This window comes from Aquarana catesbeiana, linkage group LG04 (assembly GCF_042186555.1).
Source record: "Aquarana catesbeiana isolate 2022-GZ linkage group LG04, ASM4218655v1, whole genome shotgun sequence".
Classification (NCBI taxonomy): domain Eukaryota; kingdom Metazoa; phylum Chordata; class Amphibia; order Anura; family Ranidae; genus Aquarana; species Aquarana catesbeiana.
Genome location: NC_133327.1, coordinates 198,735,365 through 198,761,254, shown reverse-complemented (window position 1 = coordinate 198,761,254; position 25,890 = coordinate 198,735,365). Strand labels below are relative to the sequence as shown.

Genomic DNA, 25,890 nt, shown 5'->3' with positions numbered 1-25,890 from the left:
CTTCTGTTGTAATAATGTGATCGCTGAATAAAGCTTTGGGCCCATTCTGGATATCCATAGAGTGCTGGTGATGTTCTCTCACTCTGACTGTCTTCGGTTCCAGCTGATGGGTGCTGCAGCACCCTCTTACACATACAGCCATTTCTTCAGGAACGCGTGCAATGGGAATTGTGCATTGGACCGTTCTGTCACAACACCCAAGATGTTTGTCTGTAAGTGTCATGGTCCAGACAAGAATATTTTCCTAAACATTTTGACAATTTCAGTACAAGTCTTCCATTATTTTAACAATACTCAATAATACAATAATCAGTATATCCTTACTTTGGGGATTATTTAGCTTCTATGTGTTCCTCACAATACACAAAGCTGCATTGTCTGCATATCAAATTAGCAACATATGGTTCCATGCAGCCGCGTCTTTTAAAAAACGGGTCAGGGACTTTTTCTCTGCTTTTCCCACAGGGGCAGCAGCCCAAACAAATGTAGGGGACGCTGTGACTGTGCAAATGCAACATACAGGACCTACTATAGTGTGAACCTAGGCTAAATCAGGCCCCTTTTTACATATTTATTTTAATATATATAAAAATATATATATATATATATATATATATATATATATATATATATATATATATATATACCCACTATGTTTTACAACCAGCCATACATCAGCTATGAACAATTTTATAAAATGCATACTTTTATATACTGTATATTATATAGTATAAGAAATACTATTGCCCCGTGATGTATCCATTGCCAGAGAGGCAAGCATTTTGGAAGTGTGATACTTTAGTACATGTTCACATTGCCTGAATATGTTTGGCACTGTTAGTTAGCTGTGGGTACTATATGTAGGATATTCACATCTGTACAATATGGATATTTTCTTGAAAAGAAAAGCTGGGATTCTCGTTATCAAAATGTTGTACTTGTACCTTTTACAGGTAGAATATTTTGAAAAATTAGCATAGAGATGGAAGATACACTGGGTTGTTTAGGAACGAAGACAGTTTAAAGATAAGTCAATTATTTTACCAAATCTCTCTGCTGTAGCCTGGTGTGCGCCAGTGGTGTCACTAGGGTTGGTGTCACCCAGTGCTGAAAAACATGGTCACCAACTATAGTCCCCCCTCAGTACAGACCCCCCTCCACTAAGTACAGACCACCTCCCTCAGTATAGACCCCCCCACTAAGTACAGACGCCCCTCCTGCAGTAGAGACCCCCCCTCAGTACAGACCCCTCTTCGTCAGTATAGACATCCATCCCTCAGTAAAGACCAATATCATCAGTATAGACCCCCCTCCCTCAGTACAGACCTCTCTCATCAGTATAGACCCCCCTTCCTCAGTACAGACCTCTCTCATCAGTATAGACCCCCCTTCCTCAGTACAGACCCCTCTCATCAGTACAGAACTTCCTCCCTCAGTACAGACCCCCCTACCTCAGTATAGACACTCCCCTCCCTCAGTACAAACCCCTCTTCAGTGCAGACCCCCCTTTCAGTGCAGACCCCTCTTTCAGTACAGACCCCTCCTTTAGTACAGACCCCCCTTCAGTACAGACCCCCCTTCAGTGCAGACCCCCTTTAGTGCAGACCCCCCCTTCAGTGCAGACCCATAATTTGCATAATGTACATACCTCATATCAGGACATATGCACAACAGTCTCCCTCCTCCTGTGTAGATGAAAACAGAGAGGAGGGGAAGGCAGCTTCGCTGTGTTTGGCTGTGTGAGACAGTCACAGCAGGAATAGCTCAGATAGCCCGTGAGAGATGCGGATCGGTGCAGTGGCATTGCACTGGGCACTGCCGACGGGTGTCACCCCTCTTGCGGGTGTCACCCAGCTGTGCCCCACACCCCCCACCCCCCCAGCGATGGTACTGTTGTGCACTTGAGCCAGACTTTGTCCACACAACACTAGATTAGCAGCTTTGGGTGAACTTGTTTGTGAAAAAAGCATCTTTTCTGAAAACTGTCAGTGGTATTGTTTCACATGCCTGCATTTTCCAAATGTCTTGAAGGAATTGTGCAGGCAAAATACAAAAAGACTCTAAAGAAGATTGGTAAGGTATAATGGTAAAACAGAACTGGCAAACAGCTTAATACATAGATGAGATTCATACATGGGAACCATTTTTCCTGCCGAAAAAATGTTTTTCCGTCTACTCTGTCTTAAAAATGACACAGCCCTGCCACACAGCACAGCCAGCTTGATGACAACACTTTCTTTGTCATAGTTATAAACTGTAGAGGGGACTGGAGTGCACCATCAAAGTGCACCATGGCATCTTTCTAATCTCTCTGATCTCTCCTTCTATTTTCATGCTTTTTGTTAACAATTTGCATGCAACACACCAGATTGGTTTCTATTTCTGCCCCTCCCTCTTCCAGTCTGAGTGCTGTTGAATAGAAGGATTGTGCCATCTCCCCACCTTATTGTTGGTTGCTTGGATGCTGGTGGTTTGGCAAACAGTGTCTTTGGTTGCTGGGGTGCTGGTGGATACCTGCCACACAACAAACAACGATGCTATGCAGCAGGGACCACCTGTGTCCTAGCAACAAAGGGGGCAGGGGCTGTTTTAAATCCTATTTGGTATTTGTGATCAGACGGGATCCAGGAAGTAAGAAAGATAGTTCTGCCTTTATGTGAGGAGTGGACAGAGCTTACAGTTATACAGTGCCTGGGAAAATGAAGACTGCTGGCCTGAGTGTGCAGATCCATTTACAGTCTGACAAGTGATAGTCTGCTGATCTGCTGATGGGAGCTCTACTGTGGGTATAAGATGTGATTGCTGTATATTCTAAAAGTGGAGTGTGCTGAGTGTATTCTTGTGCACGGCGGTGTGCTGAGTGTATTAGGGTTCAAAGAGATATACAATTAATATTTAATACAGTGTTGTTATTTTTCATAATGCATTTTTTTCTCATTTAGGTAATCGTGTAATCTCATGGTCTCTTATTGGTGAATATGAAGAAAAGATTAATTCACACAAATATATACAAGAGTAAGTGCATCATCCCTACTGTTTAGTGTATTGTCATAGCAGCCACCCTCTCAGAAGCCTGTTTCTGTATTAAGCAATTTATACCAGTCGGGTATAAGGGAGTAGAGAATCACTGTAGTAATCACTGCGACTACAGTGATCACCTCTGTTCTCTGGGTCCTGTGCCGAATGGTTGCCCTGTTGCCCAGGTGTCATTTACAGAATGCTTTGCATTTATCTCAGTAAATGCAAAGTGTTTACGGGAAGTGACGTCATAATCTCTAACATGTCCAATCAGAGTACGCCTTGATTTAAGATAGCGGCAATCCTTGGATCTGGATCCGGATTTCCTTCACCTTGCACAGGTTCTTTAAAGTATGACTAAAAGCAAAACTTTTTTATTCGTTTTTTTTTTTTTGTGCCTCTGTTGGGGAGATTAATCCTCTCTATTTGTGACGTTTGCTGTTACCACTGAAAGTGAAAGTGACGAAAATCCAACATTTTTGGTCCACCAGAACATGGTGGCACTAGTTCTAGGCCCCTGATGACAACAAAGGACTCGCTGACTTTAGAGGAATTTCCTCTCTTTTCCTGTTTAGGTTATGGTACAGAAACTAATGGGAAATCTTCCCAGCTATGATTTAAGTGGAACTTTAGGTAGTAAATTAAAATGGGAGAACAGGCAGGATTTTTTTAATGCAGAAGAAACATGCTTTGTCTCTTCTGCATTAAAATGACATACTTGCCTGTCCACCCCTGTACAGTGAGCATGCGTAGCTCACTGTAGAAATTCAGCAATGTTGAAGCCAACAGAATTACTGACCATGAGCAAGAGTGACATCTTTCCGACTGTGACATGGGGTATTTAGCGCTCATGGTAAATGCGTTTTATACAGTGAATCCACGGAAGACAGGAACTATATTTAAGTGCCTGGTTTTAAAACAGCAAAATGCAAAACAACAGTCCACCACAGTTTTCCATGCGGGGAATCTTCACCAGCTTCAGCAGAACACAAACACTGGAAAATGCAGAGCCACCTGGCTCATGAGTTCACTCAGCTTTGACTGCAGTACCACACTGCACCTCTTACCAGTCTCTCTGACTGTGTTGTCCATTTCTCCTGGATACTTGGCTCTCTAGCCTTTAGTAACAGCACCCCGCTGCTTGGCCCACCTCTAGCCTATGGATTGGGGTTCTCCTGACACCCCGATGGGAGCCAACCTGACTCCTTGTCAGGGCTGGGCTCAGCCTTTCCTCCTCAGAGCTCTGTGCTCAGCTGTTGGTTAATTGCCAGTACTCTTCATTCCACAGTGACTCACCTGATCTTCATTTTCTGTTTCTCAGCTAGCCCTGCTGGCTATTTAAACTGCCTGGATCAGATCTCCTGTGCCTTCGCCTGGTCAACATATCCGGATACTCTCTGCTGTGTTTTCCTGTTAAAGACTTTTGCCTGGCTGACTTCCCTTCTGGTTGATGATCCTGTTTACTGCCTCTACTACGCTAATCTCTGGATTCCTGATTCACTGACTCATTCCGACTACTCAATCTGGTTACCGAATCCTGGCTATGTTTTGACTACGTTGCTCTGTTTGTACCATTTTATTAAAAAGTGTGATTTTTTTTCTGCACTTCTGTCTCAATCTGATTCATGGTTCCTGACAGTAGGCGAAGGCCATGAATTCAGAAGATGCTGACAATCCACTTGTTGGTAATATTTTTTCCAGATTGGATGAGCAGGATCATCGCATGGATCAGTTTGCCATAGCGCTACAGACGCTCGTGATTCGCACTGCTCACCTGGATAATCACATTGAGGCTATTCCGGTACAACTTGTGTTGTAGGCCGTCCCTGCTGCTGCTCCGGTATCTGTTAAGGCACCCACCTCGAATATTCCCTCTGTAAGAGGTATGTCTGGTTCTGCTCCTTTTCACCAGCAAATTGGGGGAGATCCAGTTCAATGCAGAGGGTTTCTCAACCAGGTTGGGATATACTTTGAGATGCTGCTCCAGGCATTTCCCACAGAGAGAAGCAAAGTAGGCTTCATGATTTCTTTGCTTTCTGAGAGAGCCTTGGCCTGGGCACACCCTCTATGGAAGACGCAAAACCCTGTTGTCCTGAGTTACCCAGAGTTTGTGGCTTCCTTAAAAAGGGTATTTGACATTCCTGCATGCTCCACTTCTGCTGCCAAGAGCCTCATGTCCTTCAAACAGAGTACAAGAACTGTTGCCGATTATGCCATTGAGTTCCATACTCTGGCAGTAGAGTTTGCTTGGAACAGTGAGGCCCTGGTGGCTGCTTTTTTCTCATGGTCTCTTGGATACCATCAAAGATGAGATGGCAATCCAAGACATACCCACTGAGCTGGAGAAGTTGATCACGTTTGCCATTCTCATTGACTCCAGACTCCGAGATAGACCTTCCTTTAAGGAGCGCTTGCAGAAGTCTCCTGTACGTTTGGCTCTGAGCTTTGCAGTCCCACCCTTGCCTTCCTCACCTCCCATGCCTCCTGTTACCGAGTCTGCCAGTGAAGTAGAAACCATGCATTTGGGCTTCACACGTCTCTCTGCAAAGGGGAGGACCTTTAGGAAGAGGGAGAGATTGTGCCTTTATTGTGACCAGGCAGGTCACTTCCTGAAGTCTTGTCCTACCCATCCAAGAAAAGGCTTGCAACTGAGGGCCTGTAGGGGACAGACCTTAGGTGGCGTTGTTACGTCCCCAGTTATCCAGAAGGATAAGCCTCTGGTTCAGGTTACCCTTTCTTGGTCTGAGTCATCCATTGAGATACAGGCTCTAATTGACTCTGGGGCTGCAGGCCTGTTCATAGATGTGGCCTTTGTGTCTAAGGACTCGATTCTGCTGCAGCTTCATGCCACTCCACTTGCCATTGAGTCTATTGATGGGAGACCTCTACAACTTGCCCATGTGACTCATGAGAATGCTTTGTTGACAATGGCCGTAGGGGCTCTTCACCATGTGATAATCCAATTCCAAGTCATTTCCTCACCTCATTTCCCAGGGTTTATTGGTTATCCTCGGTTACAGAGGCACAGCCCCTCTTTTGATTGGTTTCATGCTAAAATTCTTTCCTGGTCGCCACAATGCAGGAAGACATGTTTTCAGAAAGTGGCTAAGGTCTTGTGCACCTCTTCACTCTCCCCCGGAGGAGTACCGCTAGTTTAACAATGTCTTTGACAAAGGTCAAGCCTCCACACTGGTCGTATGATTGCGCAATTGACCTTCAATCTGGTGCCATACCCCCTCGTGGCAGGGTTTATCCTTTGTCTGTCTCGGAGGACAAAGCCACGGAGGAGTTGCCGACGCACTTTCTCAAAGATTCATCCATAAATCCTCGTCTCCTGCTGGTGCTGGTTTCTTCTTCGTGAAAAAGAGGAATAGTGAACTGAGACTTTGTATTGATTATAGGGGTCTCAATTGCTTCAGGATTAAGAATGCTGATGCGGTTCCTTTGATTATGGAGTTATTGGACCGCTTCAAGGGAGCAACAGTTTTCACAAGCTTGATCTGAGAGGGGCATACAATCTTGTGAGGATCAGGGAGGGTGACAAATGGAAAACTGCATTTAATACCAGAACAGGCCATTATGAATACCTTATAATGCCATTTGGTCTTTGCAACGCCCTGGCAGTTTTCCAGGAATTTATCAACAATGTCCTCCAAGATTTGTTGCAGCTATGTGTGATGGTTTATCTCAACGTTATCCTTATATTTTCCAAGTCCCTAGAGAGCCACCACACAGATGTCTGCCATGTGCTTCCGAGGCTGAGAGATAACTTATATTGTAAATTAGAGAAGTGCGAGTTTCATCGTGAATAGGTTAAATTCCTGGGTTATGTAATTTCCAACGCTGTTTTTTTTCGATGGACCCAGAGAAACTTTCGGCAGTTCTACCATGGCCCGACCTGTGGGTTTATGCCCATTGTAACGCTTTCATGCCAATTATTATTGGAAGTTTATTCGTAACTTCTCGTCCCTGGTGAAACCCCTGACTGATATGACCAGAGAGGACGGTAACCCACAGAATTGGTCTCCGGATTCCATTAATGTCTTTGAGAGTCTCAAGGCTGCCTTTGTTTCTGCTCCTGTGTTGGTACATCTGGATCCTATGGTACCTTTCATCAATGGGGTTGAGGCCTCTGAGACTGGAGTTGGTGCCCTACTATCTCAACGTCCTACCTCTGAGAGCACTATGCATCCTTGTGGCTACTTTTCCAAGAAATTGTCTCCTGCGGAATGTAATTATGAGATGGGGACAGAGAGTTGTTAGCGATCATTTTAGGAATGGAGGCATCTCCTCAAAGGTACCACTGTGCCAGTTCTTATTCTGACTGACCATAAGAATCTAACATTCTTGTCTTAGGCTAAATGCCTCTCTCCCAAAAGGGCGCAATGGGCTCTTTTCTTGTCAAGCTTCAACTATGTAGTCTCATTCTTACCCAGTACTAAGAATGTAAGGACTGATACTTTGTCATGACAGTTTTCCTCCGCTTCCAAGATGGAGTCGGTTCCCGTTCCTGTCATACCTCCTGATCATATTCTGGCTACGGTTCGTACCAGTCCCTCTTCACTTTTGAGTGACAGAATTCTTGCCGCTAAGATCCATAGGATCAACCCAGTGGCTTACGCTTTAGACCTTCCTTCTGATATGCATTTTTCTAATGTATTTAATGTCTCCTTATTAAAACCTTTGGTATGCAACCGCTTTACCACCTCGGTACCACGTCCTCACCCCGTTCGGGCTGAGAACCATGAGGAGTATGAAATGAAATCTAGCATTGATTCCCGTATGTTCCGTGGGCACATACAGTAGTTGGTTCATTGGAAAGGGTACAGTCCGAAGGAACACTCTTAGGTCTCATCGTCAAACGTACATGCTCCTGTCCTCCTCCGTGCTTTCCTTAGACGTTTTCCGCTCAAATGTGGTGGTCCTCCGAGGGGGAGGGGTGGTTGAGGAGGGGGTACTGTCAGGGCTCAGTCCTTCCTCCTCAAAACTCTGTGCTCAGCTGCCGGTTAATTGCCAGTACTCTTCATTCCACAGTGACTCACCTGTTCTTCATTTCCTGCTCGTCAGCTAGCTCTGCTGACTATTTAAACTGCCTGGATCAGATCTCCTGTGCCTTCACCTGGTCAACATATCTGGATACTCTCTGCTGTGTTTTCCTGTTAAAGACTTTTGCCTGACTGACTTCCCTTCTGGTTGCTGATCTCTGGATTTCTGTTTCACTAGCTTGTTCCGACTACCCGCTCTGGTTACCGAACCCTGGCTATGTTATGACTATTTTTACTCTGTTTGTACCATTCTACCATTTTATTAAAAAGTGTGATTTTTTACTGCACTTCTATCTCAGTCTGATTCATGGTTCCTGACACTCCGGGAACTGAGACTTTTTGTCTCTTGGCTTCTGGCCGGGTTCTCTGACCCCTCGATGGGACCTTCTGTCTCCTCACTGGGAGCTGTCTCCAAACTGGGAGCTCTGAGCTATCCTCAGACCTGAGTATATAAGGACCCTGCACACCTGTGTACTCAGCCAGGATGCAGATGTCTAGAAAGATAAAATAAAAAGTTTTGCCTTTATTTAAATTTTTTTTATTATTATTTGTAATGCAAGAATGCAATTGACAATAAGAGTGGCCGCAACATTTGGGCAATAAAGCCAAAAAATAATAGCAATGTACATTTTGTTAGTACAGCTTGGTGACAAGCTGGCAGTGCTGGGCCCAGCGGAGAATAGTAAAAAGCACTAGGATGGATGGCGGTCAGTCCAGTAGTTAAGAGGTAGAGGAAAATGGGGGGAGGCCTCAGTCAATAGATTACAAAACATATTACATGCTAAGTGGGGGGTAGGAAGTCAATGGGAGGGTCAATGGTTAATAATCTAGTTTGGTACTATTGGGTATATTGGAAACATTGTACTATAGATTGTTAAAGCAGAGTTCCACCCAAAAGTGGAACTTCTGCTTATATGCTTCCTCCCCTCCTAGAGTGTCACATTTGGTACCTTTCAGGGGGGAGGGGGGAAGGGGACCTGTTTTGACAGGTCCCCTTCCCTCCTTCTGGAAAACGGGCCACGTCCCCCCTCCTGCTTCCTCTGCCGCCGGGCCAGTTAGAACGCTTCACCCATGTGCAGTAGGGAACCTGCTTCACTGCATGGTTCCCTTATCAGGAATGGCTGGGGTAGCACCTGGGAGTCAATCCAAAGATCAGCTGGGGTGCCGACATCGCAGGCTCCCTGGACAGGTAAGTGCCCTAATATTAAAAGTCAGCAGCTGCAGTATTTGTAGCTGCTGACTTTCAAAGAAATTTTAGACACATGAATCCTTACATAAGTAGGCCTCCACCCATTCCATGCAGAAAAAATAAGACCATTTATATATGAACAAAGAAGTGGTTAGTTCACTATGAATACATTTCAATGGCTTGGCATTTATGGTTGATATTGTATCTGAGGGAAATTCCCAAAACATTGCCTATAGAGGAGGGATGGGTGGGAGGAAAAAGGTTAGAAAACACTACAGGGTTGTTTTACTAAAACCAGAGAGTGCAAAATCCGGTGCAGCTCTGCATGCAAACCAATAAGGTTCCAGATTTTTCTTTTTTCAAAGCTTTAATGAATAAGCTGAAGTTAAAAGCTGATTGACTACCATGCAAAGCTGCTCCAGATTTTGCACTCTTCAGTTTTAATAAATCAACCCCTGTGTGTCAGATGTCACTTAAAGTCCAATGCTTTTTGGTCTGTTAACTACCTGCATGTTAATAGGGTGAGAAACTGTGTGATCTGTCAGACTTAAGGTAGTTTTTGACCCTTTAAATTACCTCATTAATGGCAGTTCCTATAGACCAGTTCCTTTAAAGTCTTATCCCAAATGTGACCAAACTCCTCCCATATGTATTGTCATATGGAGGGCCCAAGATCAGCTGCTTGTAAAAGTAAATAGTCTTTATTGGCCTCTCAAAAACAAGAAAATTGTTTTCTTTAGCAAAATAAAGGCAAAAGTCCATAGTCCTGGTATACAGAAGAACACGCATAATGCCTCAAAGCCAGTACCATGATCCCAGGCTTAGTGTTCCCATTTGTTTCAGGGTGCAAGTCAAGTTGCAGGATCTCAGGAAACTGAGTCTCAGTAGCCAGACAGCCCACACAATCTCAGGTTCCTGTAATCAGGGTTTGGATGCTCTTTCCCACCCAAAGCCTTCCCAAGCCTTCAAATTTCAGATCCCAAATAAGGATTTACCAATTCTGGGAGAACTGTAAATCAGTCCTCTCCTCTCCAATTGGGCTACCCCAGAACCACTCACCTTGCTTGAGTGAGAACCCCTGAGTACGTAACGGGTGACCCCGCCCCCCTCTGATATCATGGGGAATGCCACAGGGAAGTCCCCGTCAAGTCCCCATGCATCAGAGGGGGGCGGGGTCACCGGGTGGCCCTGCCCTCCATTATTTAAGAACCGTCAGAAGACGAGAAGTGTCACACAGCGGGAGCCACCCATCATGGAAGAAGAGAAGAAGAAGGGAAGAAAACACCATGGAGGAAGATGCCGGACTGTTGTACCCCCTTACCATTTCACACAGGGGGGGCTGGGATCTGGGGGTCCCCTTGTTAAGGGGGCTTCCAGATTCTGATAAGCCCCTAGCCTGCAGACCCCCACAGCCACCGGGCAAGGGTTGTGGGGATGAGGCCCTTATCCCCATCAACATGGGGACAAGGTGCTTTGGGGGCTACCCGAAAGCACCCTCCCAATGTTGAGGGCATGTGGTCTGGTACGGTTCAGGAGGGGGGGCGCTCTCTCATCCCCCCCTCTTTTCCTGTGGCCTGCCAGGTTGCGTGCTCGGATAAGGGTCTGGTATGGCATTTTTTTTTTTGGCGCGGGGCTCCCCTTAAAATCCATACCAGACCTAAAGGGTCTGGTATAGATTTTGAGGGGGACCCCCACGCCATTTAAAAAAAAAATTTTGGCCAGGGTTCCCCTTAATATCCATACGGGGTTCCCCTGTATGGATATGATCTGCAAACTGCAGATTTAAATGCTGAAAATGTAACAGAAGGATTCAAATAGGATCATTTTCAGTGGGATAAGTTTGATGTCACTATCCACATACCATTGGCCTTTAGTCATGAAAGAGTTAAAATTACAGACAACAAGGGAAATATATATATATATATATATATATATATATATATATATCAATGGAAGATTCATAAAGGTTTTATTTTCAGTGGGATGTTGCTTTTTTAGGGTATTGATTTGCACAAGTAAGGCCAATGCGAAAATGTAAACACCACAAGTTATTATGGATTATTATGTTAGCATTTCATAGACCACTATCCAGTAATTTTCATTTTGGACAAATTTTATGTAAAAGGAAAGGCAGCAGGCCAAACACACAAATCATACAAATAAAAACATTGTTGATGAGGTTGTTCCATGTGGCTTTTTTTGCTTGGATTATATATCTAAACAATATAATTCTACATTTTTTTTTATATTTATACTTATTCTTGTGAAGGTGCCCTAAGTCAGATGAAGTTTTGGCAGACTGGATAATTGAAAAAAGCAAGATTCAGAACCATAATGGCGAACTGCCTTTATTTAGGCAAGGACTGCTCTCAGCAAGGAAGGTAAGAAAACAAATTATTCCATAATCTGTAAATACTATATTCACTGGTAATGTAAAGGTGGCTGCTTAGGTGCTTTGTAGATAGCTATTGGATCTTTAATCAATCTGACCTAGACTAGCAGTCCACATCGAGGATTAGAGTACTCTCAACTACAAAATAAAAGCTAAATCTTGACCACGCTATCTTGCCAGAACTGGGCTTTAATTCACAACTTCTAAAACTTTGAACTCAGGCTTAGTTTTTATGCCTATCTATGTAACTTTTATTTTCATGGCATTTTCAAAATCTCTTGGCATTTACCAATTATCTATTAGCCTTTGGAGTATAATTTTTAAATATCATTGTTCAGCCCAAAATCTGTAGGTCATTTGGTCTACATTGTGTAGGCTGACCAACAAAGGTATTACATCCCTATAATAGGGAAACACAGGAGACTGGTGGCTTAGCTCTGGTAGTATTTCAACTCACTAGTTCAGATAACAACATCCTATATATTTTATCAGAGTGGAGGAACCTAATAAAATAAAGCATCACAACAAGCTGTACATTGAAGGTGCTAGACAGTAGCACCGTCCTAACATTTGAAACCAGGGGTCTACATTTTAATTAGGGTCCCTTTCACACGGGGCTGGCTCTGTTGAAGTCCGCCTGCTCAGCAGGGAATGTGTCCGCTGATCCCCGCTGAGCAGGTGGATGGCTGGTCCATGTCCATGCAGAGCGGACACAGAGTTCTCCTCTATGCACAGTCAGATGTAAACGGACCGCCTGTCTGTTTACACTTGACTGCCATCCGATCTGCCAGATGGATGAAGAGCGGATCCCCATCCATCTGTTTTCAGTGGATAGGATTGGATCGGATGTCAGTGTAAACTGACACATGTTCATTTATACCACAGAGGAGGCTGGAGGGTCCGATCGGGTCCTCATGAAAAACTGACAAAATCAGTCTGCAAGTGTGGAAGAGGCCTAAAATGGAAAGTCCCTTAAATGGCTAACTCTGGGTACCAGAACAAAAAATAACCCTGCAGGGGAGCCTCCCACACTGCAAGAGTTAAATGCGTGCTAAATCTAGGGATAGAGGAATAAGCTGTAATACATACCATATAATGTGCTCTAGCAGACTTCCTTATGGAAGGTCACTTTGAGGTTTATTTACTAAAGCTGGGAAGTGCAAAACCCGACTCACTTCTGCATAGAAACCTATCAGCTTCCAGGTTTTATTGCCAAAGCTTAACTGAACAAGCTGAGATTAGATGCTGATTGGCTACCATGCTGATGTCATCCCATACAATGCAGGGCTATTAGTCCTGCTTTATACAAGAGGATAGCAAGGGCCTGTCCACAACCCAAAGCATTGGAGAGAAGAGAAGAGCACTGGAACAAAAAAATAAGGTATTAGTCTTTTCCACTACCCCTAAACGTAATAAACATTTTTTGTAATTCCCAGACCTTTTAGCTTTAAGTGAAAAATAAATATTCCTACAAAATCTAAGTGTATGGGTGTGGAACTTTAAAACAGTTATCTTTTTTTCTCTTTAATTATATGCTTTCATTTATACAGTGTTAGTAGGAAATTAAATTCCAGGAAACATCTCTTTAATAGTCTTTCTAAAACCATGGATTGCTTCCAAAGCCAATCAACTGGTGCAAAACTTTTGTTTTCTTATTACTGGTTTTACTGTGTAGTTGCTCTGCCAAATAAAATTTTGGGTAAGTTTGCGGAAATGGCACACCATCATTTGAGACGCCATGCTCTGTAATACTAGATAATTAGCTTTTGAAATATATACACAAGTTTGTGTTTGAAAACAAAAATACTTTTGCAAATTATGGCCATGCAAAGGAATTGTATGTTTGGTTTTAATGCAGCATTTCAATATTTGCTTTATTGTTTGTGCTGTTTGCATTTGTCTGAAAATAACACATTAGAGATAAAACTCTTTTTTTTTTTGTGCACAAGGAAAGCCCACGTCTATTTTAAACATACAATACAAGGGGGAGTTGCTTTATTTTCTCTCCTAAACTATAACAAAATGCAGTGGAAGAAACGGACCCATTAAACCATCAATCTCCTGTCTTTGCTTTGTTATTTCAAATTTTCAAGTCATTAAAGAACATTCTTCCTTGGGGACCATGCTTTCTTAATCCATAGAAACAGAGGGAATCTGCAGTTAGATACGTGGAGATGAAAGCAGCGGACAAAACTGGAGACTTCTGAAGACAAAGAGAAAAACTCACTGCGGTGGCACTCATTTCCCATTTTCATGCATTAGAAAAACAAAATATAATCTGCCGTTATTATTGTTAGACAAATATAATGAAACAATCTGGCACACGAAGATCTGAATTGTTATTTCCTATAACATAAGGAAAAACAAGAATCTGCATTGTCATTCTGGAACTGGAAAACTTTTTTAAGTGGGCAAAATATACTGTAGTATTTTATGTAGTACACATCAATTAATTAATTAATATAAAGCCTTAGATCAGCAAACTAATGCTATATTATAATTAGATATTTTGCATATACAGGTGCCTTCTGTGTAAAAATAAGGAATCTTTGTTTCAAGTTTTTCTTTAGCTGCCTTCAGTGCAAGCATGATTCCTTCTGGGCAGCTCATGCACTGATCAAAATATTACTCCAAATTTATTATACCTAATACCATACTTCCAAAGATGCATTTAGTTACACTACTCAAAAACTACAATGTAAAGTTTAGAAGTAAGACTTTGCAGGTTTATACTACCAAATCTGATTAATTGGTAACTATGGCTAAATATGGATTTAGATGTGCTTATCCCTTTACATGCTGAGGAAGAGAAATTGTTGCACTTGGAAAAGCTATGTGCTAGTCAGCACTCTTCCAGTAGTAAATATTTAAGTATAATTATTAACAATTTGCATAGATATACTACCTTGGGATATATGTATATGGTTTACCATGAAACGGATTGGAGAAGAGCTTGAACTTGTCACTGTCATGAGACAAAAAATGGTTTATGTTGGCATTCTACTATAATATCTTTGTAATGGGGATGCAGGAATGGTGTTACCACACATGTTAAACAAAATTAAAGCCCAACACCACTCAGAACTGATACTTCATATTGGCATGATTGCCTGGTTACACTGTTTTGGCACTCCAGTGGCAAGAAATCCCTCCCAGAATTCCCAGTTATGTTTAAAATTATGGCTATAACAAAGGCAGATGCTAGTATCACACTCATCTGAAGGATTCTCCACAATGTAGAACAAACGACAGAAGTCTTTTAGATACATAAGAACCCAGCAGACGACTTAATATTTTGGTATCTGGTCTTTAAGGTATAATTAACTGTCAGTGCTGCACATTTTAAATGCAGTCACAAACTTCTAGTGATTGGAGCACTAAAATTAAGCTTTGTAAACAACAGCCCATAATTACATTGTAAGCCACTCCCCTTATCAGACTTTATCCTAAAGTCAATATTCGAAAGGTACAGTTCCGTGTTGATAAATCAGAGCTAGGCATCCTCTCTCAAGTGAGGGGGTGGGACTTTACATGAAGCACGTAGCAGCAACTGAATAAATAAGTGGGTATGTAGAGAAGATATTACCGTATTTATCGGAGTATAACATGCGCCGGCGTATAACACGCACCCCAAGTTTAGGAGAGAATTTTAAGGAAAAAAACTTTTAGGAGGGAAGTTTAAGGAAAAGAAACTTACATTAAAATGCCCATCAATGCAGCCTCATCAGTGTTCATCTGCAGCCTTGTTAGTGTCATTGCAGCCTTTTCAGTGTCAGTGCAGCCTTGTCAGTGCAGCTTTGCCCCAGTGCAGCCTTGTCAATGCAGCCTTGTCCCCAGTGCAGCCTTGTCAGTGCAGCCTTGTCCCCAGTGCAGCCTTGTCAATGCAGCCTTGTCAATGCAGCCTTGTCCCCAGTGCAGCCTTATTAATGCAGCCTTGTCCCCAGTGCAGCCTTGTCAATGCAGCCTTGTCCCCAGTGCAGCCTTATTAATGCAGCCTTGTCCCCAGTGCAGCCTTATCAATGCAGCCTTGTCCCCAGTGCAGCCTTATCAATGCAGCCTTGTCCCTGCAGCCTTGTCCCCAGTGCAGCCTAGTGTCCATGCCTCCTGCCGCCGCCGCCATACACATAGTAGTAGTTTTAAATATGGCGCCGCGGAGTTCGGAGAGACTCGGCGCCGGCGGAAGTGAACGAACGCCGCCGAGATACACATAGCCGAGGGTTCTCGGCTCTTTCCGGCGCCGCTCACAGTCCCGCCCAGTCCCGCCCTATGATGGACATAACACAGGTCCAATGGCGGGACTGGGCGTGACAGTGAGCGGCGCCGGAAAGAGCCGAATACACCCGACTATGTGTATCTCGGCTCTGTGATTTCGGCGGCGCTCGTTCAGCACGCCGAGTCCTTCCGAAGTCCGCGGCGCCATATTTGAAACTACTCGCTATGTAAATGTCGGCGGCGATCGCCGACATTCACATAGCGATAGCGGGGATCGGCGTATAACACGCACCCACGACTTTCCCCTGATTTTAAGGGGAAAAAAGTGCGTGTTATACGCCGAAAACTACGGTAATTAGTACATAACATTGATAAACACACATAATATATATAAAGGTAGGGATTAGATTCCCACAAGGTAAAACATGATGATAATATTATGCATATCAAGTTACATTGCATAATAAATTACCAGAATCCACCAGCTGCTACATGCTTCATGTAAAGTCCCACCCCCTCGCCCCCCTTTTCTCTTTTCATATTGACAGGGATGGAAGCACAGGACCTTACCAGGCCATGGCTTCATTTAAAGTTCCAAATCCCTTTTTCCCTTGCATTATCTAATTTAGGGATGGAAGCACGTAGTAGCTCCGAGCTGGTACATTTCCCAAATCTCATGATTCCTGCAATTAGTTGGCCCTATATTAGTCTCCCCAAATTTACTCTTCATATTCTTTCATATGGGAAATAATGATATACTTATCCTAAGTGATTCGTAATAAGTTTCGACAATCTTATTTATTAGGTTATAACAACAATCAATTCATGGCTATTGGTGGTTGCGCTGTGGTCTTGTTGGGCCACCTGTCATTCATCAGGTTTGGGAGCTGCGATGCGCACTACGGGCTTCCTCCCTTCCACGCTTGAGGGGGGTGGATCCACCGTCACTGCGCATTCACGTCATGTCATCCATGAGGGACATGCGGTGTCCTTGTGATGCCGCTATGCCAGGCGGGGGGTTCTCTCCATACTTGTGGCCACATGGGAGACTGTGCCAATTGCCGGGTGAATCATCGCCCAGGTGATGGTGGTTTCGTTCCTCCCCCACTGTGCACGTGTACGTGACATTGGTGGGTTGTCCTTTGTTGGCGCCTACATAGACAGCCTCCCTGGGTGGGTTAGACACTCATGACTTCACACACCGGACCCCCTGCATCACCTTGGACCCTGGTCCTCTTCTCTTCTTAGCCCCAGGTAGTCTGCCTTCTAACAATCACCTTTTTTCCTGCCTTCTCACGTCCCTCTTTGGATTTCCAGTTGGTTCATTGGTACCACCTTCACTCCACTTTTTCCTAATATTTTTCTCACTCCCTGTTTAGTTCACATTGGTATTCGGTCACACCATTGCACCTCAACTCTGCCCCATCAGGTTGGGCTTCTTTTTAATCACCATTTCATCACATTCCCTTACAGAGACCCCACTTGGTCAGTTAACTTACCATTCCCCATCTGCACCATGAGTGCCCCTAGACTCACAGCCACCTCGGATGCTGTCTGTTTTTGGTTGCTTTTGCTGGACATATCCCCAACAAAGATTCTGACCATTCTGACCATGACGTCTCTTGGTGAAAATAACATGTGGCAGGGGGGTTTTCCTCTTCCATGTGCCTGCTCCTGACGAGTGGCTACAAGCCATGAAACGCATAGAGCTACTAGATGCTGTGTTTTGTACAAATCATCAGATTTTAATATAATTATGTTTATACCCATATCAATGTGAACAGTGAACAGTAAGGCCATAGACCATGCAGGCATTACTTTGTAATCAACTATTTGTATATATATCAATTTTGGTGGATTCTGGTAATTTATTATGCAATGTAACTTAATATTCATATTATTATCATGTTTTAACTTGTGGGGATCAAATCCCAACCTTTATGTATATTATGTGTGTTTATCAATGTTATGTACTAATAAATATCTTCTCTACATACCCACCTATTTATTCAGTTGCTGCTACATGCTTCATGTAAAGTCCCAGCCCCTTGCTCCCCTTTTCTCTTTTCATATCGACAGTGATGAAAGCACAGGACCTTACCAGGCCATGGCTTCATTTAAAGTCCCAAATACCTATTTTTCCCTTGCACCCTCTTTCAAATGATGTTTCACATGCACATTTATTTTTTTTTTTTTTGTATTCTGAAATGTAGCTGTGACTTGCTTCAAACTTCTGCATGCTGCAGTTTAGGTGTACCTCCAGTGATCCAGGGACACCTTATTACCAAACCAAACACACTTTCAAACTGCACAGCTCTCAAGGAATTATAGGTCATCTTACTAATGACTTCAAAAGAATTAGATTTAAGAAATCAGCAAACAGAAAACTGATTTGTTTAATTTCTTAACATAATGCATTTTTTTTCACATTGCACTTTATATTGCTTTTTATTATTTGCAATTCTTGAAGTCCTCCATATACACAAAAGTAAAAATGTTGTGTTAACAGTACAACTGCTAAATAGCATTTAGTGTAAAAGTGCCTCAGGGTAAAGTCATTTACTGCTACTCTAACAACATATTGCACTAAAAGCAGTGTACCCAATATTTCTTTTCTGAGGCTCATGGGGAAGTGGATTCCTGGTGAAGAACACTTTATCCCTTATAGTAAGAGCCTTCTCTGTGGTCCAAGCTAGGCTGGTTATGCAATATTGTGTCTAAATTTGGTGTTGCTTTCATTCAATAAATTCATAATTAAAACATTAACAGTGGAAATGCTTCCATTTTGAACCAAGGGTACACAAAGTAGTGCAATAGTTGACAGATTAGGAGATCGGAACTGTGTGGTTGATTTGCTGAGGGCAAATAGACTGTTCACTTTGCAATGAACGTTGCACATTTTGGAGGAGAATTTGCCTTAGTAAATGAAGTGAACCTCTGACGACTTCTTGCAGTATCTCACAAAAATGAGTACACCCCTCACATTTTTGTAAATATTTAATTATACCTTTTCATGTGACAACAGTGAAGACATTTTTTTTTTTTTTGTTTTTTTTTTTGCCACCTCAGCAAGAAGATTTACCGTGGGAATTCATTTTTTCAAATTAATATTCAAAAATTCTTCCCCTTGATCCTCACATCATTGTGGCTTTTGCTCTATTTGCTTAATTCATAAAACTAGGTATATAAAAAAAAAAAAAAAAAGGAAATAATATACCCCCCCCTGCTTCTGCTGTTTATTATTACTTTCTTACTTCCTACCCCACCCCCCCTCCACCCCTCTGCCCACCCCGAGACCGTACCTCCTCGCTTCACACCCTTTCCTTTTTGTTTCCCACGTCTACCCTGGCTCGAAAACTGCCCTCTCCACTACTCATGTGACCATATCTCAGTTGCTTTTATAGATTTTTTTAATTTTTCCCATACTTCCCACTTTGTCCTATAAACCTCCATTTTTGTCCCGTCACTAAACCTTAAGTATTCCAACTCCTGTATCTCATTTATCTTATTGATCCATTCCCTCATGCTTGGTCTTTCTTTTCTTTTCCAATTTTTGGCAATTATGCTTTTAGCTGCATCTATAAGGTGGGGCAGGAGTGTCCTGAGATAGGCCCTCGTGGGCATTTCACTCAGGTGAAATATAAGAACCCTAGGGTCCTTTGGCAGATCCAAATTTGTGATCATTTTAGTGTATTTTTTTAATCTCCTCACAGAAGACTCCTATCTCACGACACGTCCACCACATATGGGCCATCGTCCCTATCTCATTACATCCCCTCCAACAGAGCCGGGATCTTCCCCCATCAATTTTATGAATCCTTTCCGGGGTCATGTACATTCTCATTAGGCATTTATAGTTTATCTCCAATACTTTATAATTGACTGACGTAGTCAGGAGTCGCTTCAATATCAAATCTACCTCTGGCTCGGTCAGCGTTAAACCTAACTCCATCTCCCATTTGCCTATAAAAGCCCGGGTGTCCCCCCTCCTCAGCTCCACTAATATTTTATATATGCGGGAAAAACCCCCTCTTTCATCTGTTTCCATGCATATTTTTTCAAATGGAAGTAAGTTTTTTGTTGTCCTAATTGGTTGAGGTAGGGATTCCACAAAGTGTTTCAGTTGACCATAGCGCCATGGGTTGATACTTATCCTGTCTCTTCTGTTCCTAAGTTCTTGTATGGAGTATATTTTACCCTTCTCCACTACATCCTTCAGTTGCACGTTCTCATCTAGGAGCCATTTACCAAACCACTCTTCCTTCCCCGGCGGAAAATAATCTACGTCCTTTAGTGACATTAGCAGTGAGTTATATTCCCAATGTTCCCCTTTGTGCATAAGATCCCATATTCTAAGTGCATGTCTCGTGATTTCATGTGATTCTATATTATATTTTCTTATTTTTGGTGAACACCATATTATCTTGTGTAGATTTGCCTTACTTATTTTATTTTCAATTTCTACCCACTGTTTTCCCTTATTTTTAACCCATTCTACTACTCTCGCAAGTGCAATAGCCTCGTAATATTTACCAATATCTGGTGCTCCCCACCCCCCTTTACTTTTAACATTTATTAATTGAGTGTACTTTAACCGTGGTGTTTTCCCTTTCCATATGAACCTTAATATCATTGAATGTAGTCTTTTGAGGTATGCAGGTGGGAGCGTGATTGGGAGCATCTGCATTTTATATGTTATTTTTGGTAAAATAACCATTTTAAAAATGTTGATTCTTCCCGCCCACGACAGTTGTCCCCGGTGTATTCTGTTTAATTCTGCTTTTACCTCATTAATAAGTGGCAAAAAGTTTGCTTGATATAGTTTTCCTGCCGATGGTGTAATTTTGATTCCTAAGTAGTTTAGGGCTTCTTTCTTCCATCTGAAGGGAAAGTGTTCGTGATATGCGTGGTCTCTTGTTTTGTTGGGGTTTATGTCTAATACAACTGATTTAGTGGTATTTACTTTAAAATTGGATAGTTTCCCGTACTCCTGCATTGTGGCCAGCACATTCGGTAGGGAAACTCTTGGGTTTGTTATATATAGGAGAATATCATCCGCATAGGCTGCGAGCTTATATTCGGTTTCGCCTGTACTTACTCCCTTAATGTTCGGATTCTGCCTTAACCTAGTAAGAAGGGGTTCTAGTGCCAGCAGAAAGAGCATTGGAGAGACTGGACATCCCTGTCTCGTTCCATTATACATAAAAAAGGGTTCGGACAGGGACCCATTTATTTTAACTCTCGCTGATGGTTTGGAGTAAAGCGCCCTGATCCAGGTACAAATCTTATCCCCATATCCTACTTCTTTGAGTGATTCCAACATGAAGTCCCAGTCCACCCTGTCAAACGCTTTTTCAGCGTCTATAGACAGGAGCAGACCTGGGACTCCACTCTTTTTAATTTCCTGTGTTATCAAGAGGGTTTTAATACTATTATCCTTTCCCTGTCTACCCGGTATAAATCCTACTTGATCAGGGTGGATGATATTCTTAATTGTTTGTTTTATTCTGCCCGCTATTATTTTTGCAAATAATTTTGTATCACTATTTAGAAGGGATATGGGCCTATAGCTAGAACATAATGTGTCATCCTTTCCTTCCTTGTGAATTATCGCTATGTTTGCCGCCAGAGCATCTCTGCTCATTTCCCCTCTCTCTCCTATTTCATTCATGTAGGCGCAAAGTTTTGGCACTAGATAGTCTTGATATTTCTTATAGTATATTGCTGTCAGCCCATCTGGACCAGGGCTCTTTCCTGTCTGGGTCTCTTTGATGGCCTTCCTTATCTCGGGCTCTGTAATAGGGGCCTCCAAGGATGTTCTCTCCTCTTCTGTTATTTTAATCATCCCTGTTTCTTTTAAATAATTTCTAATTTTTTCTTGTTTTTGCCCTCTCTCTTTATCCTTCTTTTTATTTAATGAATAAAGATCCCCATAAAATTCTTGAAAGATTTTTGCTATATCCGCATCCTTATATCTAATTTCTCCTGACCTCGTCCTTATTTTATCAATATATCTAGTACTCTTCTTTTTACTTAGGGCCCTTGCCAGGAGTCTCCCCGGTCTATTTCCATGAATATATCTCTCTTTTTTGACTAAGTTGTATTTTCTGCGATTTTCTGCCTCTATCTGCTGTCTCATAGCTTCTCTGGCTCTATATAATTTTCCCAGAGTCCCATCTTCCCCGGTTTCCTTATGATGCCGTTCTAGTTTTTTAACTTCCTCCTGAAGCGCACAAAAATTTTTAGTCCGTCTTCTTTCTTTCTCCGCACCTGCCTTTATTATTATCCCCCTAATATAGGCCTTATGGACCTCCCAGACTATTGACTCCGATGTTTCTTTTGAGGTGTTAGTTCTGAAATAAAATTTTAATTCTTCTTGAATTATTTTATCAATTTCCCTGTCATGCAGGAGATCCTCATTTAGTCTCCAATTAGTTGTTAGGGGTATTTGAACTTTTTGTTTAATTCGCAGTGTCACCGGGGCATGGTCCGAAAAAGTTATAGGTCCTATTTTTACTTCTTCTACTTCTTCTAGGTTCCTATGTTCTACAAAAATATAATCGAGTCTTGAGTACGTCGCGTGGACGGGGGAGTAGTAAGTGTAGTCTTTTATTTTCTGATGCTGCATCCTCCATACATCAACTAGCTGACAAAAATGTAGTTTTTTCTTAAGTTTATTTAGCCACACTCCTCCAGTCCCCCGCACACGCGACGCACAATCCCTACCTGGCTCTAAGCACAAGTTCATATCTCCTGCCACAATAACCCTCCCTCTCCTAAAACTTTCCAATTTCAATAATATACCAATTAGATATTTACCCGGGTTAACATTTGGGCAATAAATGTTAACTAAGGTATATTCCTCATCATTTAGTTTGCCCCTCAGGAACAGAAATCGACCCTCAGGATCAGTTAGCCTCTCCTCTATCTGGAAGCGAATTTCCCTTGCAAATCCAATCGCCACCCCCTTTGCCCCCCTTATTGGGGAATCTCCATAAAACCACAACGGGTATTCCCTAGACACTATCCTATGACTTCTCCCCATAAACAGATGTGTCTCCTGGAGGAAGACCACCCCAGCTCTACTGGCTCTCAACTCGCTCATAATGTTAGCGCATTTTATGGGCGCATTGAGACCCCTCACATTATAAGTTACAAGATTTATTCCAGCCATTTATTCTTTTTTTTTTTTTTTTTTTCTGGACCCAAGAATGGTAGGCAAATAGGATTGTACTGGTCTCGACCCTCCCTTAATCCCCCCCCGCCAGTCCCACCCCCCCTCCCTTCCCCTCCCCCCCCTGCATATGGGGTATCAGGCCCTCTAGTGGCACTATTGACCGTGGCCTCCCTTTCTCCAACCGGCCCTACGGTTATCCCCCCAAGGGTTGAGCTCAGTGTGGGAGTCCCAAATTCCCCCAGCCCGCCCCGGGTTCCGCCGGATCCCTCTCCGCTCCCCCGCCCCCCCACCCCCCCAGGATCCCCCCCCCACATCCCCAGCCCCCCCCACCGCCCCCCAGTCACCTCTCTCAGACTTTATTTTTTTTTATTTTCCGGCCCCTCCAATCAGAATATAAGAACTTATTTTCCTCAAATTATTTCTACACTTGTTTAGGGCCCTCTCCTGTTAAATACTGGTTTCCAGCTTTGTATATCTTCTGCGATGCTCTGCCCTCCCGTTTTCTCCCACCACCCTGGTATATCTACGAGTGGAATGTCCAGCTTGCGGCAAAAATTTTGGGTCTCTTCTGGGAACCTTAAAGTCGCTGAGCGCCCATCTTTTCGCCCAATCAGGCACGCTGGGAACCCCCAGGAATACTGCACTTCTCGAGCCTTAAGTTGTTCCAGTAATGGTCTGAGAACTCTTTTCCTTGCCCGTGTCTCAACTGCCAGATCCGGATATACTTGTAAATTGGATTCACCATATTTTAACAGTGAAGAAATTACACTTTGCTACAATGTAAAGTAGTTTGTGTCCAGCTTGTATAACAGTGTATATTTGCTGTCCCCTCAAAATAACTCAACACACAGCCATTAATGTCTAAACAAAAGTGAGTACACCCCTAAGTGAAAATGTCCAAATTGGGCCCAGTTAGCCATTTTCCCTCCCTGGTGTAAAGTGACTTGTTAGTGTTACAAGGTCTCAGGTGTAACTGGGGAGCAGGTGTGTTAAATTTGGTATTATCGCTCTCACTCTCTCATACTGGTCACTGGAAGTTCAATATGGCACCTCATGACAAAGAACTGTCTGAGGATCTGAAAAAAAGAATTGTTGCTCTACATAAAGATGGCCTAGGCTATAAGAAGATTGCCAAGACCCTGAAACTGAGTTGCAGCATGGTGGCCAAGACCATACAGCGGTTTAACAGGACAGGTTCCACTCAGAACAGGCCTCGCCATGGTTGACCAAAGAAGTTGAGTGCACATGCTCAGCGTCATATACAAAGGTAGTCTTTGGGAAATAGACGTATGAGTGCTGCTGGCATTGCTGCAGAGTTTGAAGGGGTGGGGGGTCAGCCTGTCAGTGCTCAGACAATACGCCACACACTGCATAAAATTGGTCTGCATGGCTGCCGTCCCAGAAGGAAGCCTCTTCTAAAGATGATGCACAAGAAAGCCCGCAGTTTGCTGAAGACAAGCAGACTAAGGACTTGGATTACTGGAGCCATGTCCTGTGGTCTGATCAAACCAAGATAAACTTATTTGGTTCAGATGGTGGCAAGTGTGTGTGGCAGCAACCAGGTGAGTACAAAGTACAAGTATGTCTTGCCTACAGTCAAGCATGGTGGTGGGGGTGTCATGGCCTGGGGCTGCAGGCACTGGGGAGCTACAGTTCATTGAGGGAACCAAGAATGGCAACATGTACTGTAACATACTGAAGCAGAGCATGATCCCCTCCCTTCGGAGACTGGGCCGCAGGACAGTATTCCAACATAACGACCCCAAACACACCTCCAAGATGACCACTGCCTTGCTAAAGAAGCTGAAGGTAAAGGTGATGGACTGGCCAAGCATGTCTCCGAACCTAAACCTTATTGAGCATCTGTGGGGCATCCTCAAAGGAAGGTGGAGGAGTGCAAAGTCTCTAACATCCACCAGCTCTGTGATGTCGTCATGGAGGAGTAGAAGAGGACTCCAGTGGCAACCTGTGAAGCTCTGGTGAACACCATGCCCAAGAGGGTTAAGACAGTGCTGGAAAATAATGGTGACCACACAAAATATTGACACTTTGGGCCCAATTTGGACATTTCCACTTAGGGGTGTACTCACGTTTGTTGCCAGGGGTTTAGACATTAATGGCTGTGTAGAAAGGGCTTTTTTAGCTGTAGGAGGTGTCGTGCATGTAGGGAAGTGGATAGACCAATGAGGGCTTTGGAAAGCTTCATATCCACTTCTAATGATAAAGAATTCACCATCAATGAATTTATTACATGCAGCACTTCCTTTGTGGTCTATGCTCTGCAATGCCCATGTGGGCTTATTTATATAGGACACACTAAGAGGCTTTTGAGAGTTAGAATTACAGAGCATATAACAAATATAAAAATAGGTTTTAAAGACCACAATGTGTCGCTCCATTTTAAATTAATGCATAATCAAGATCCATCAGGCCTCAAATTTTGGGGCGTCGATCATTTAAAGCCAAAATGGAGGGGTTCAAATCTAGTTCGTGACCTGTCTAGGAGAGAGACCCAATGGATCTTTTTGGCAGATACATTATCGCCAAAAGGATTGAACGTGGATCTAGATATTAACTGCTTCATAAGTGATTATTGACATCTGAAAGTTATTTTTATCGATCGATTCTAGTACTGTTTGATACTATATTCATTATTATTGTGTGTTGGCCTTCTGCTAATGCTTTCCTTATAGGTGCCTCCTTTGTATCTCTGGATTTTTACATATTTTGAGGTATTTCAAATCTACTCCTGCGTTTTTGTAAATGCACGATGCCTCTTTTTAAATATATATTTTTAAATTTATTTAGATTTTTCATCTCTCCCTTTTTAGCCTTGAGAAGTATTGTTATATGCAGT

The 25,890-nt window shown here is 42.9% G+C and overlaps 1 protein-coding gene across 2 annotated transcripts in view; it reads left to right on the top strand.

Moving 5' to 3' along the window:
* Positions 1 to 25,890, top strand: part of LOC141139707 (uncharacterized) — a 352,695-nt gene that overhangs the window by 111,767 nt on the left and 215,038 nt on the right. For both annotated transcript variants that reach the window (XM_073626089.1, XM_073626088.1), the window contains exons 2-3: positions 2,943 to 3,015; positions 11,522 to 11,633. In XM_073626089.1, the coding sequence (XP_073482190.1) occupies positions 2,943 to 3,015; positions 11,522 to 11,633 (185 nt within the window). The remainder of the gene's footprint in view (positions 1 to 2,942; positions 3,016 to 11,521; positions 11,634 to 25,890) is intronic.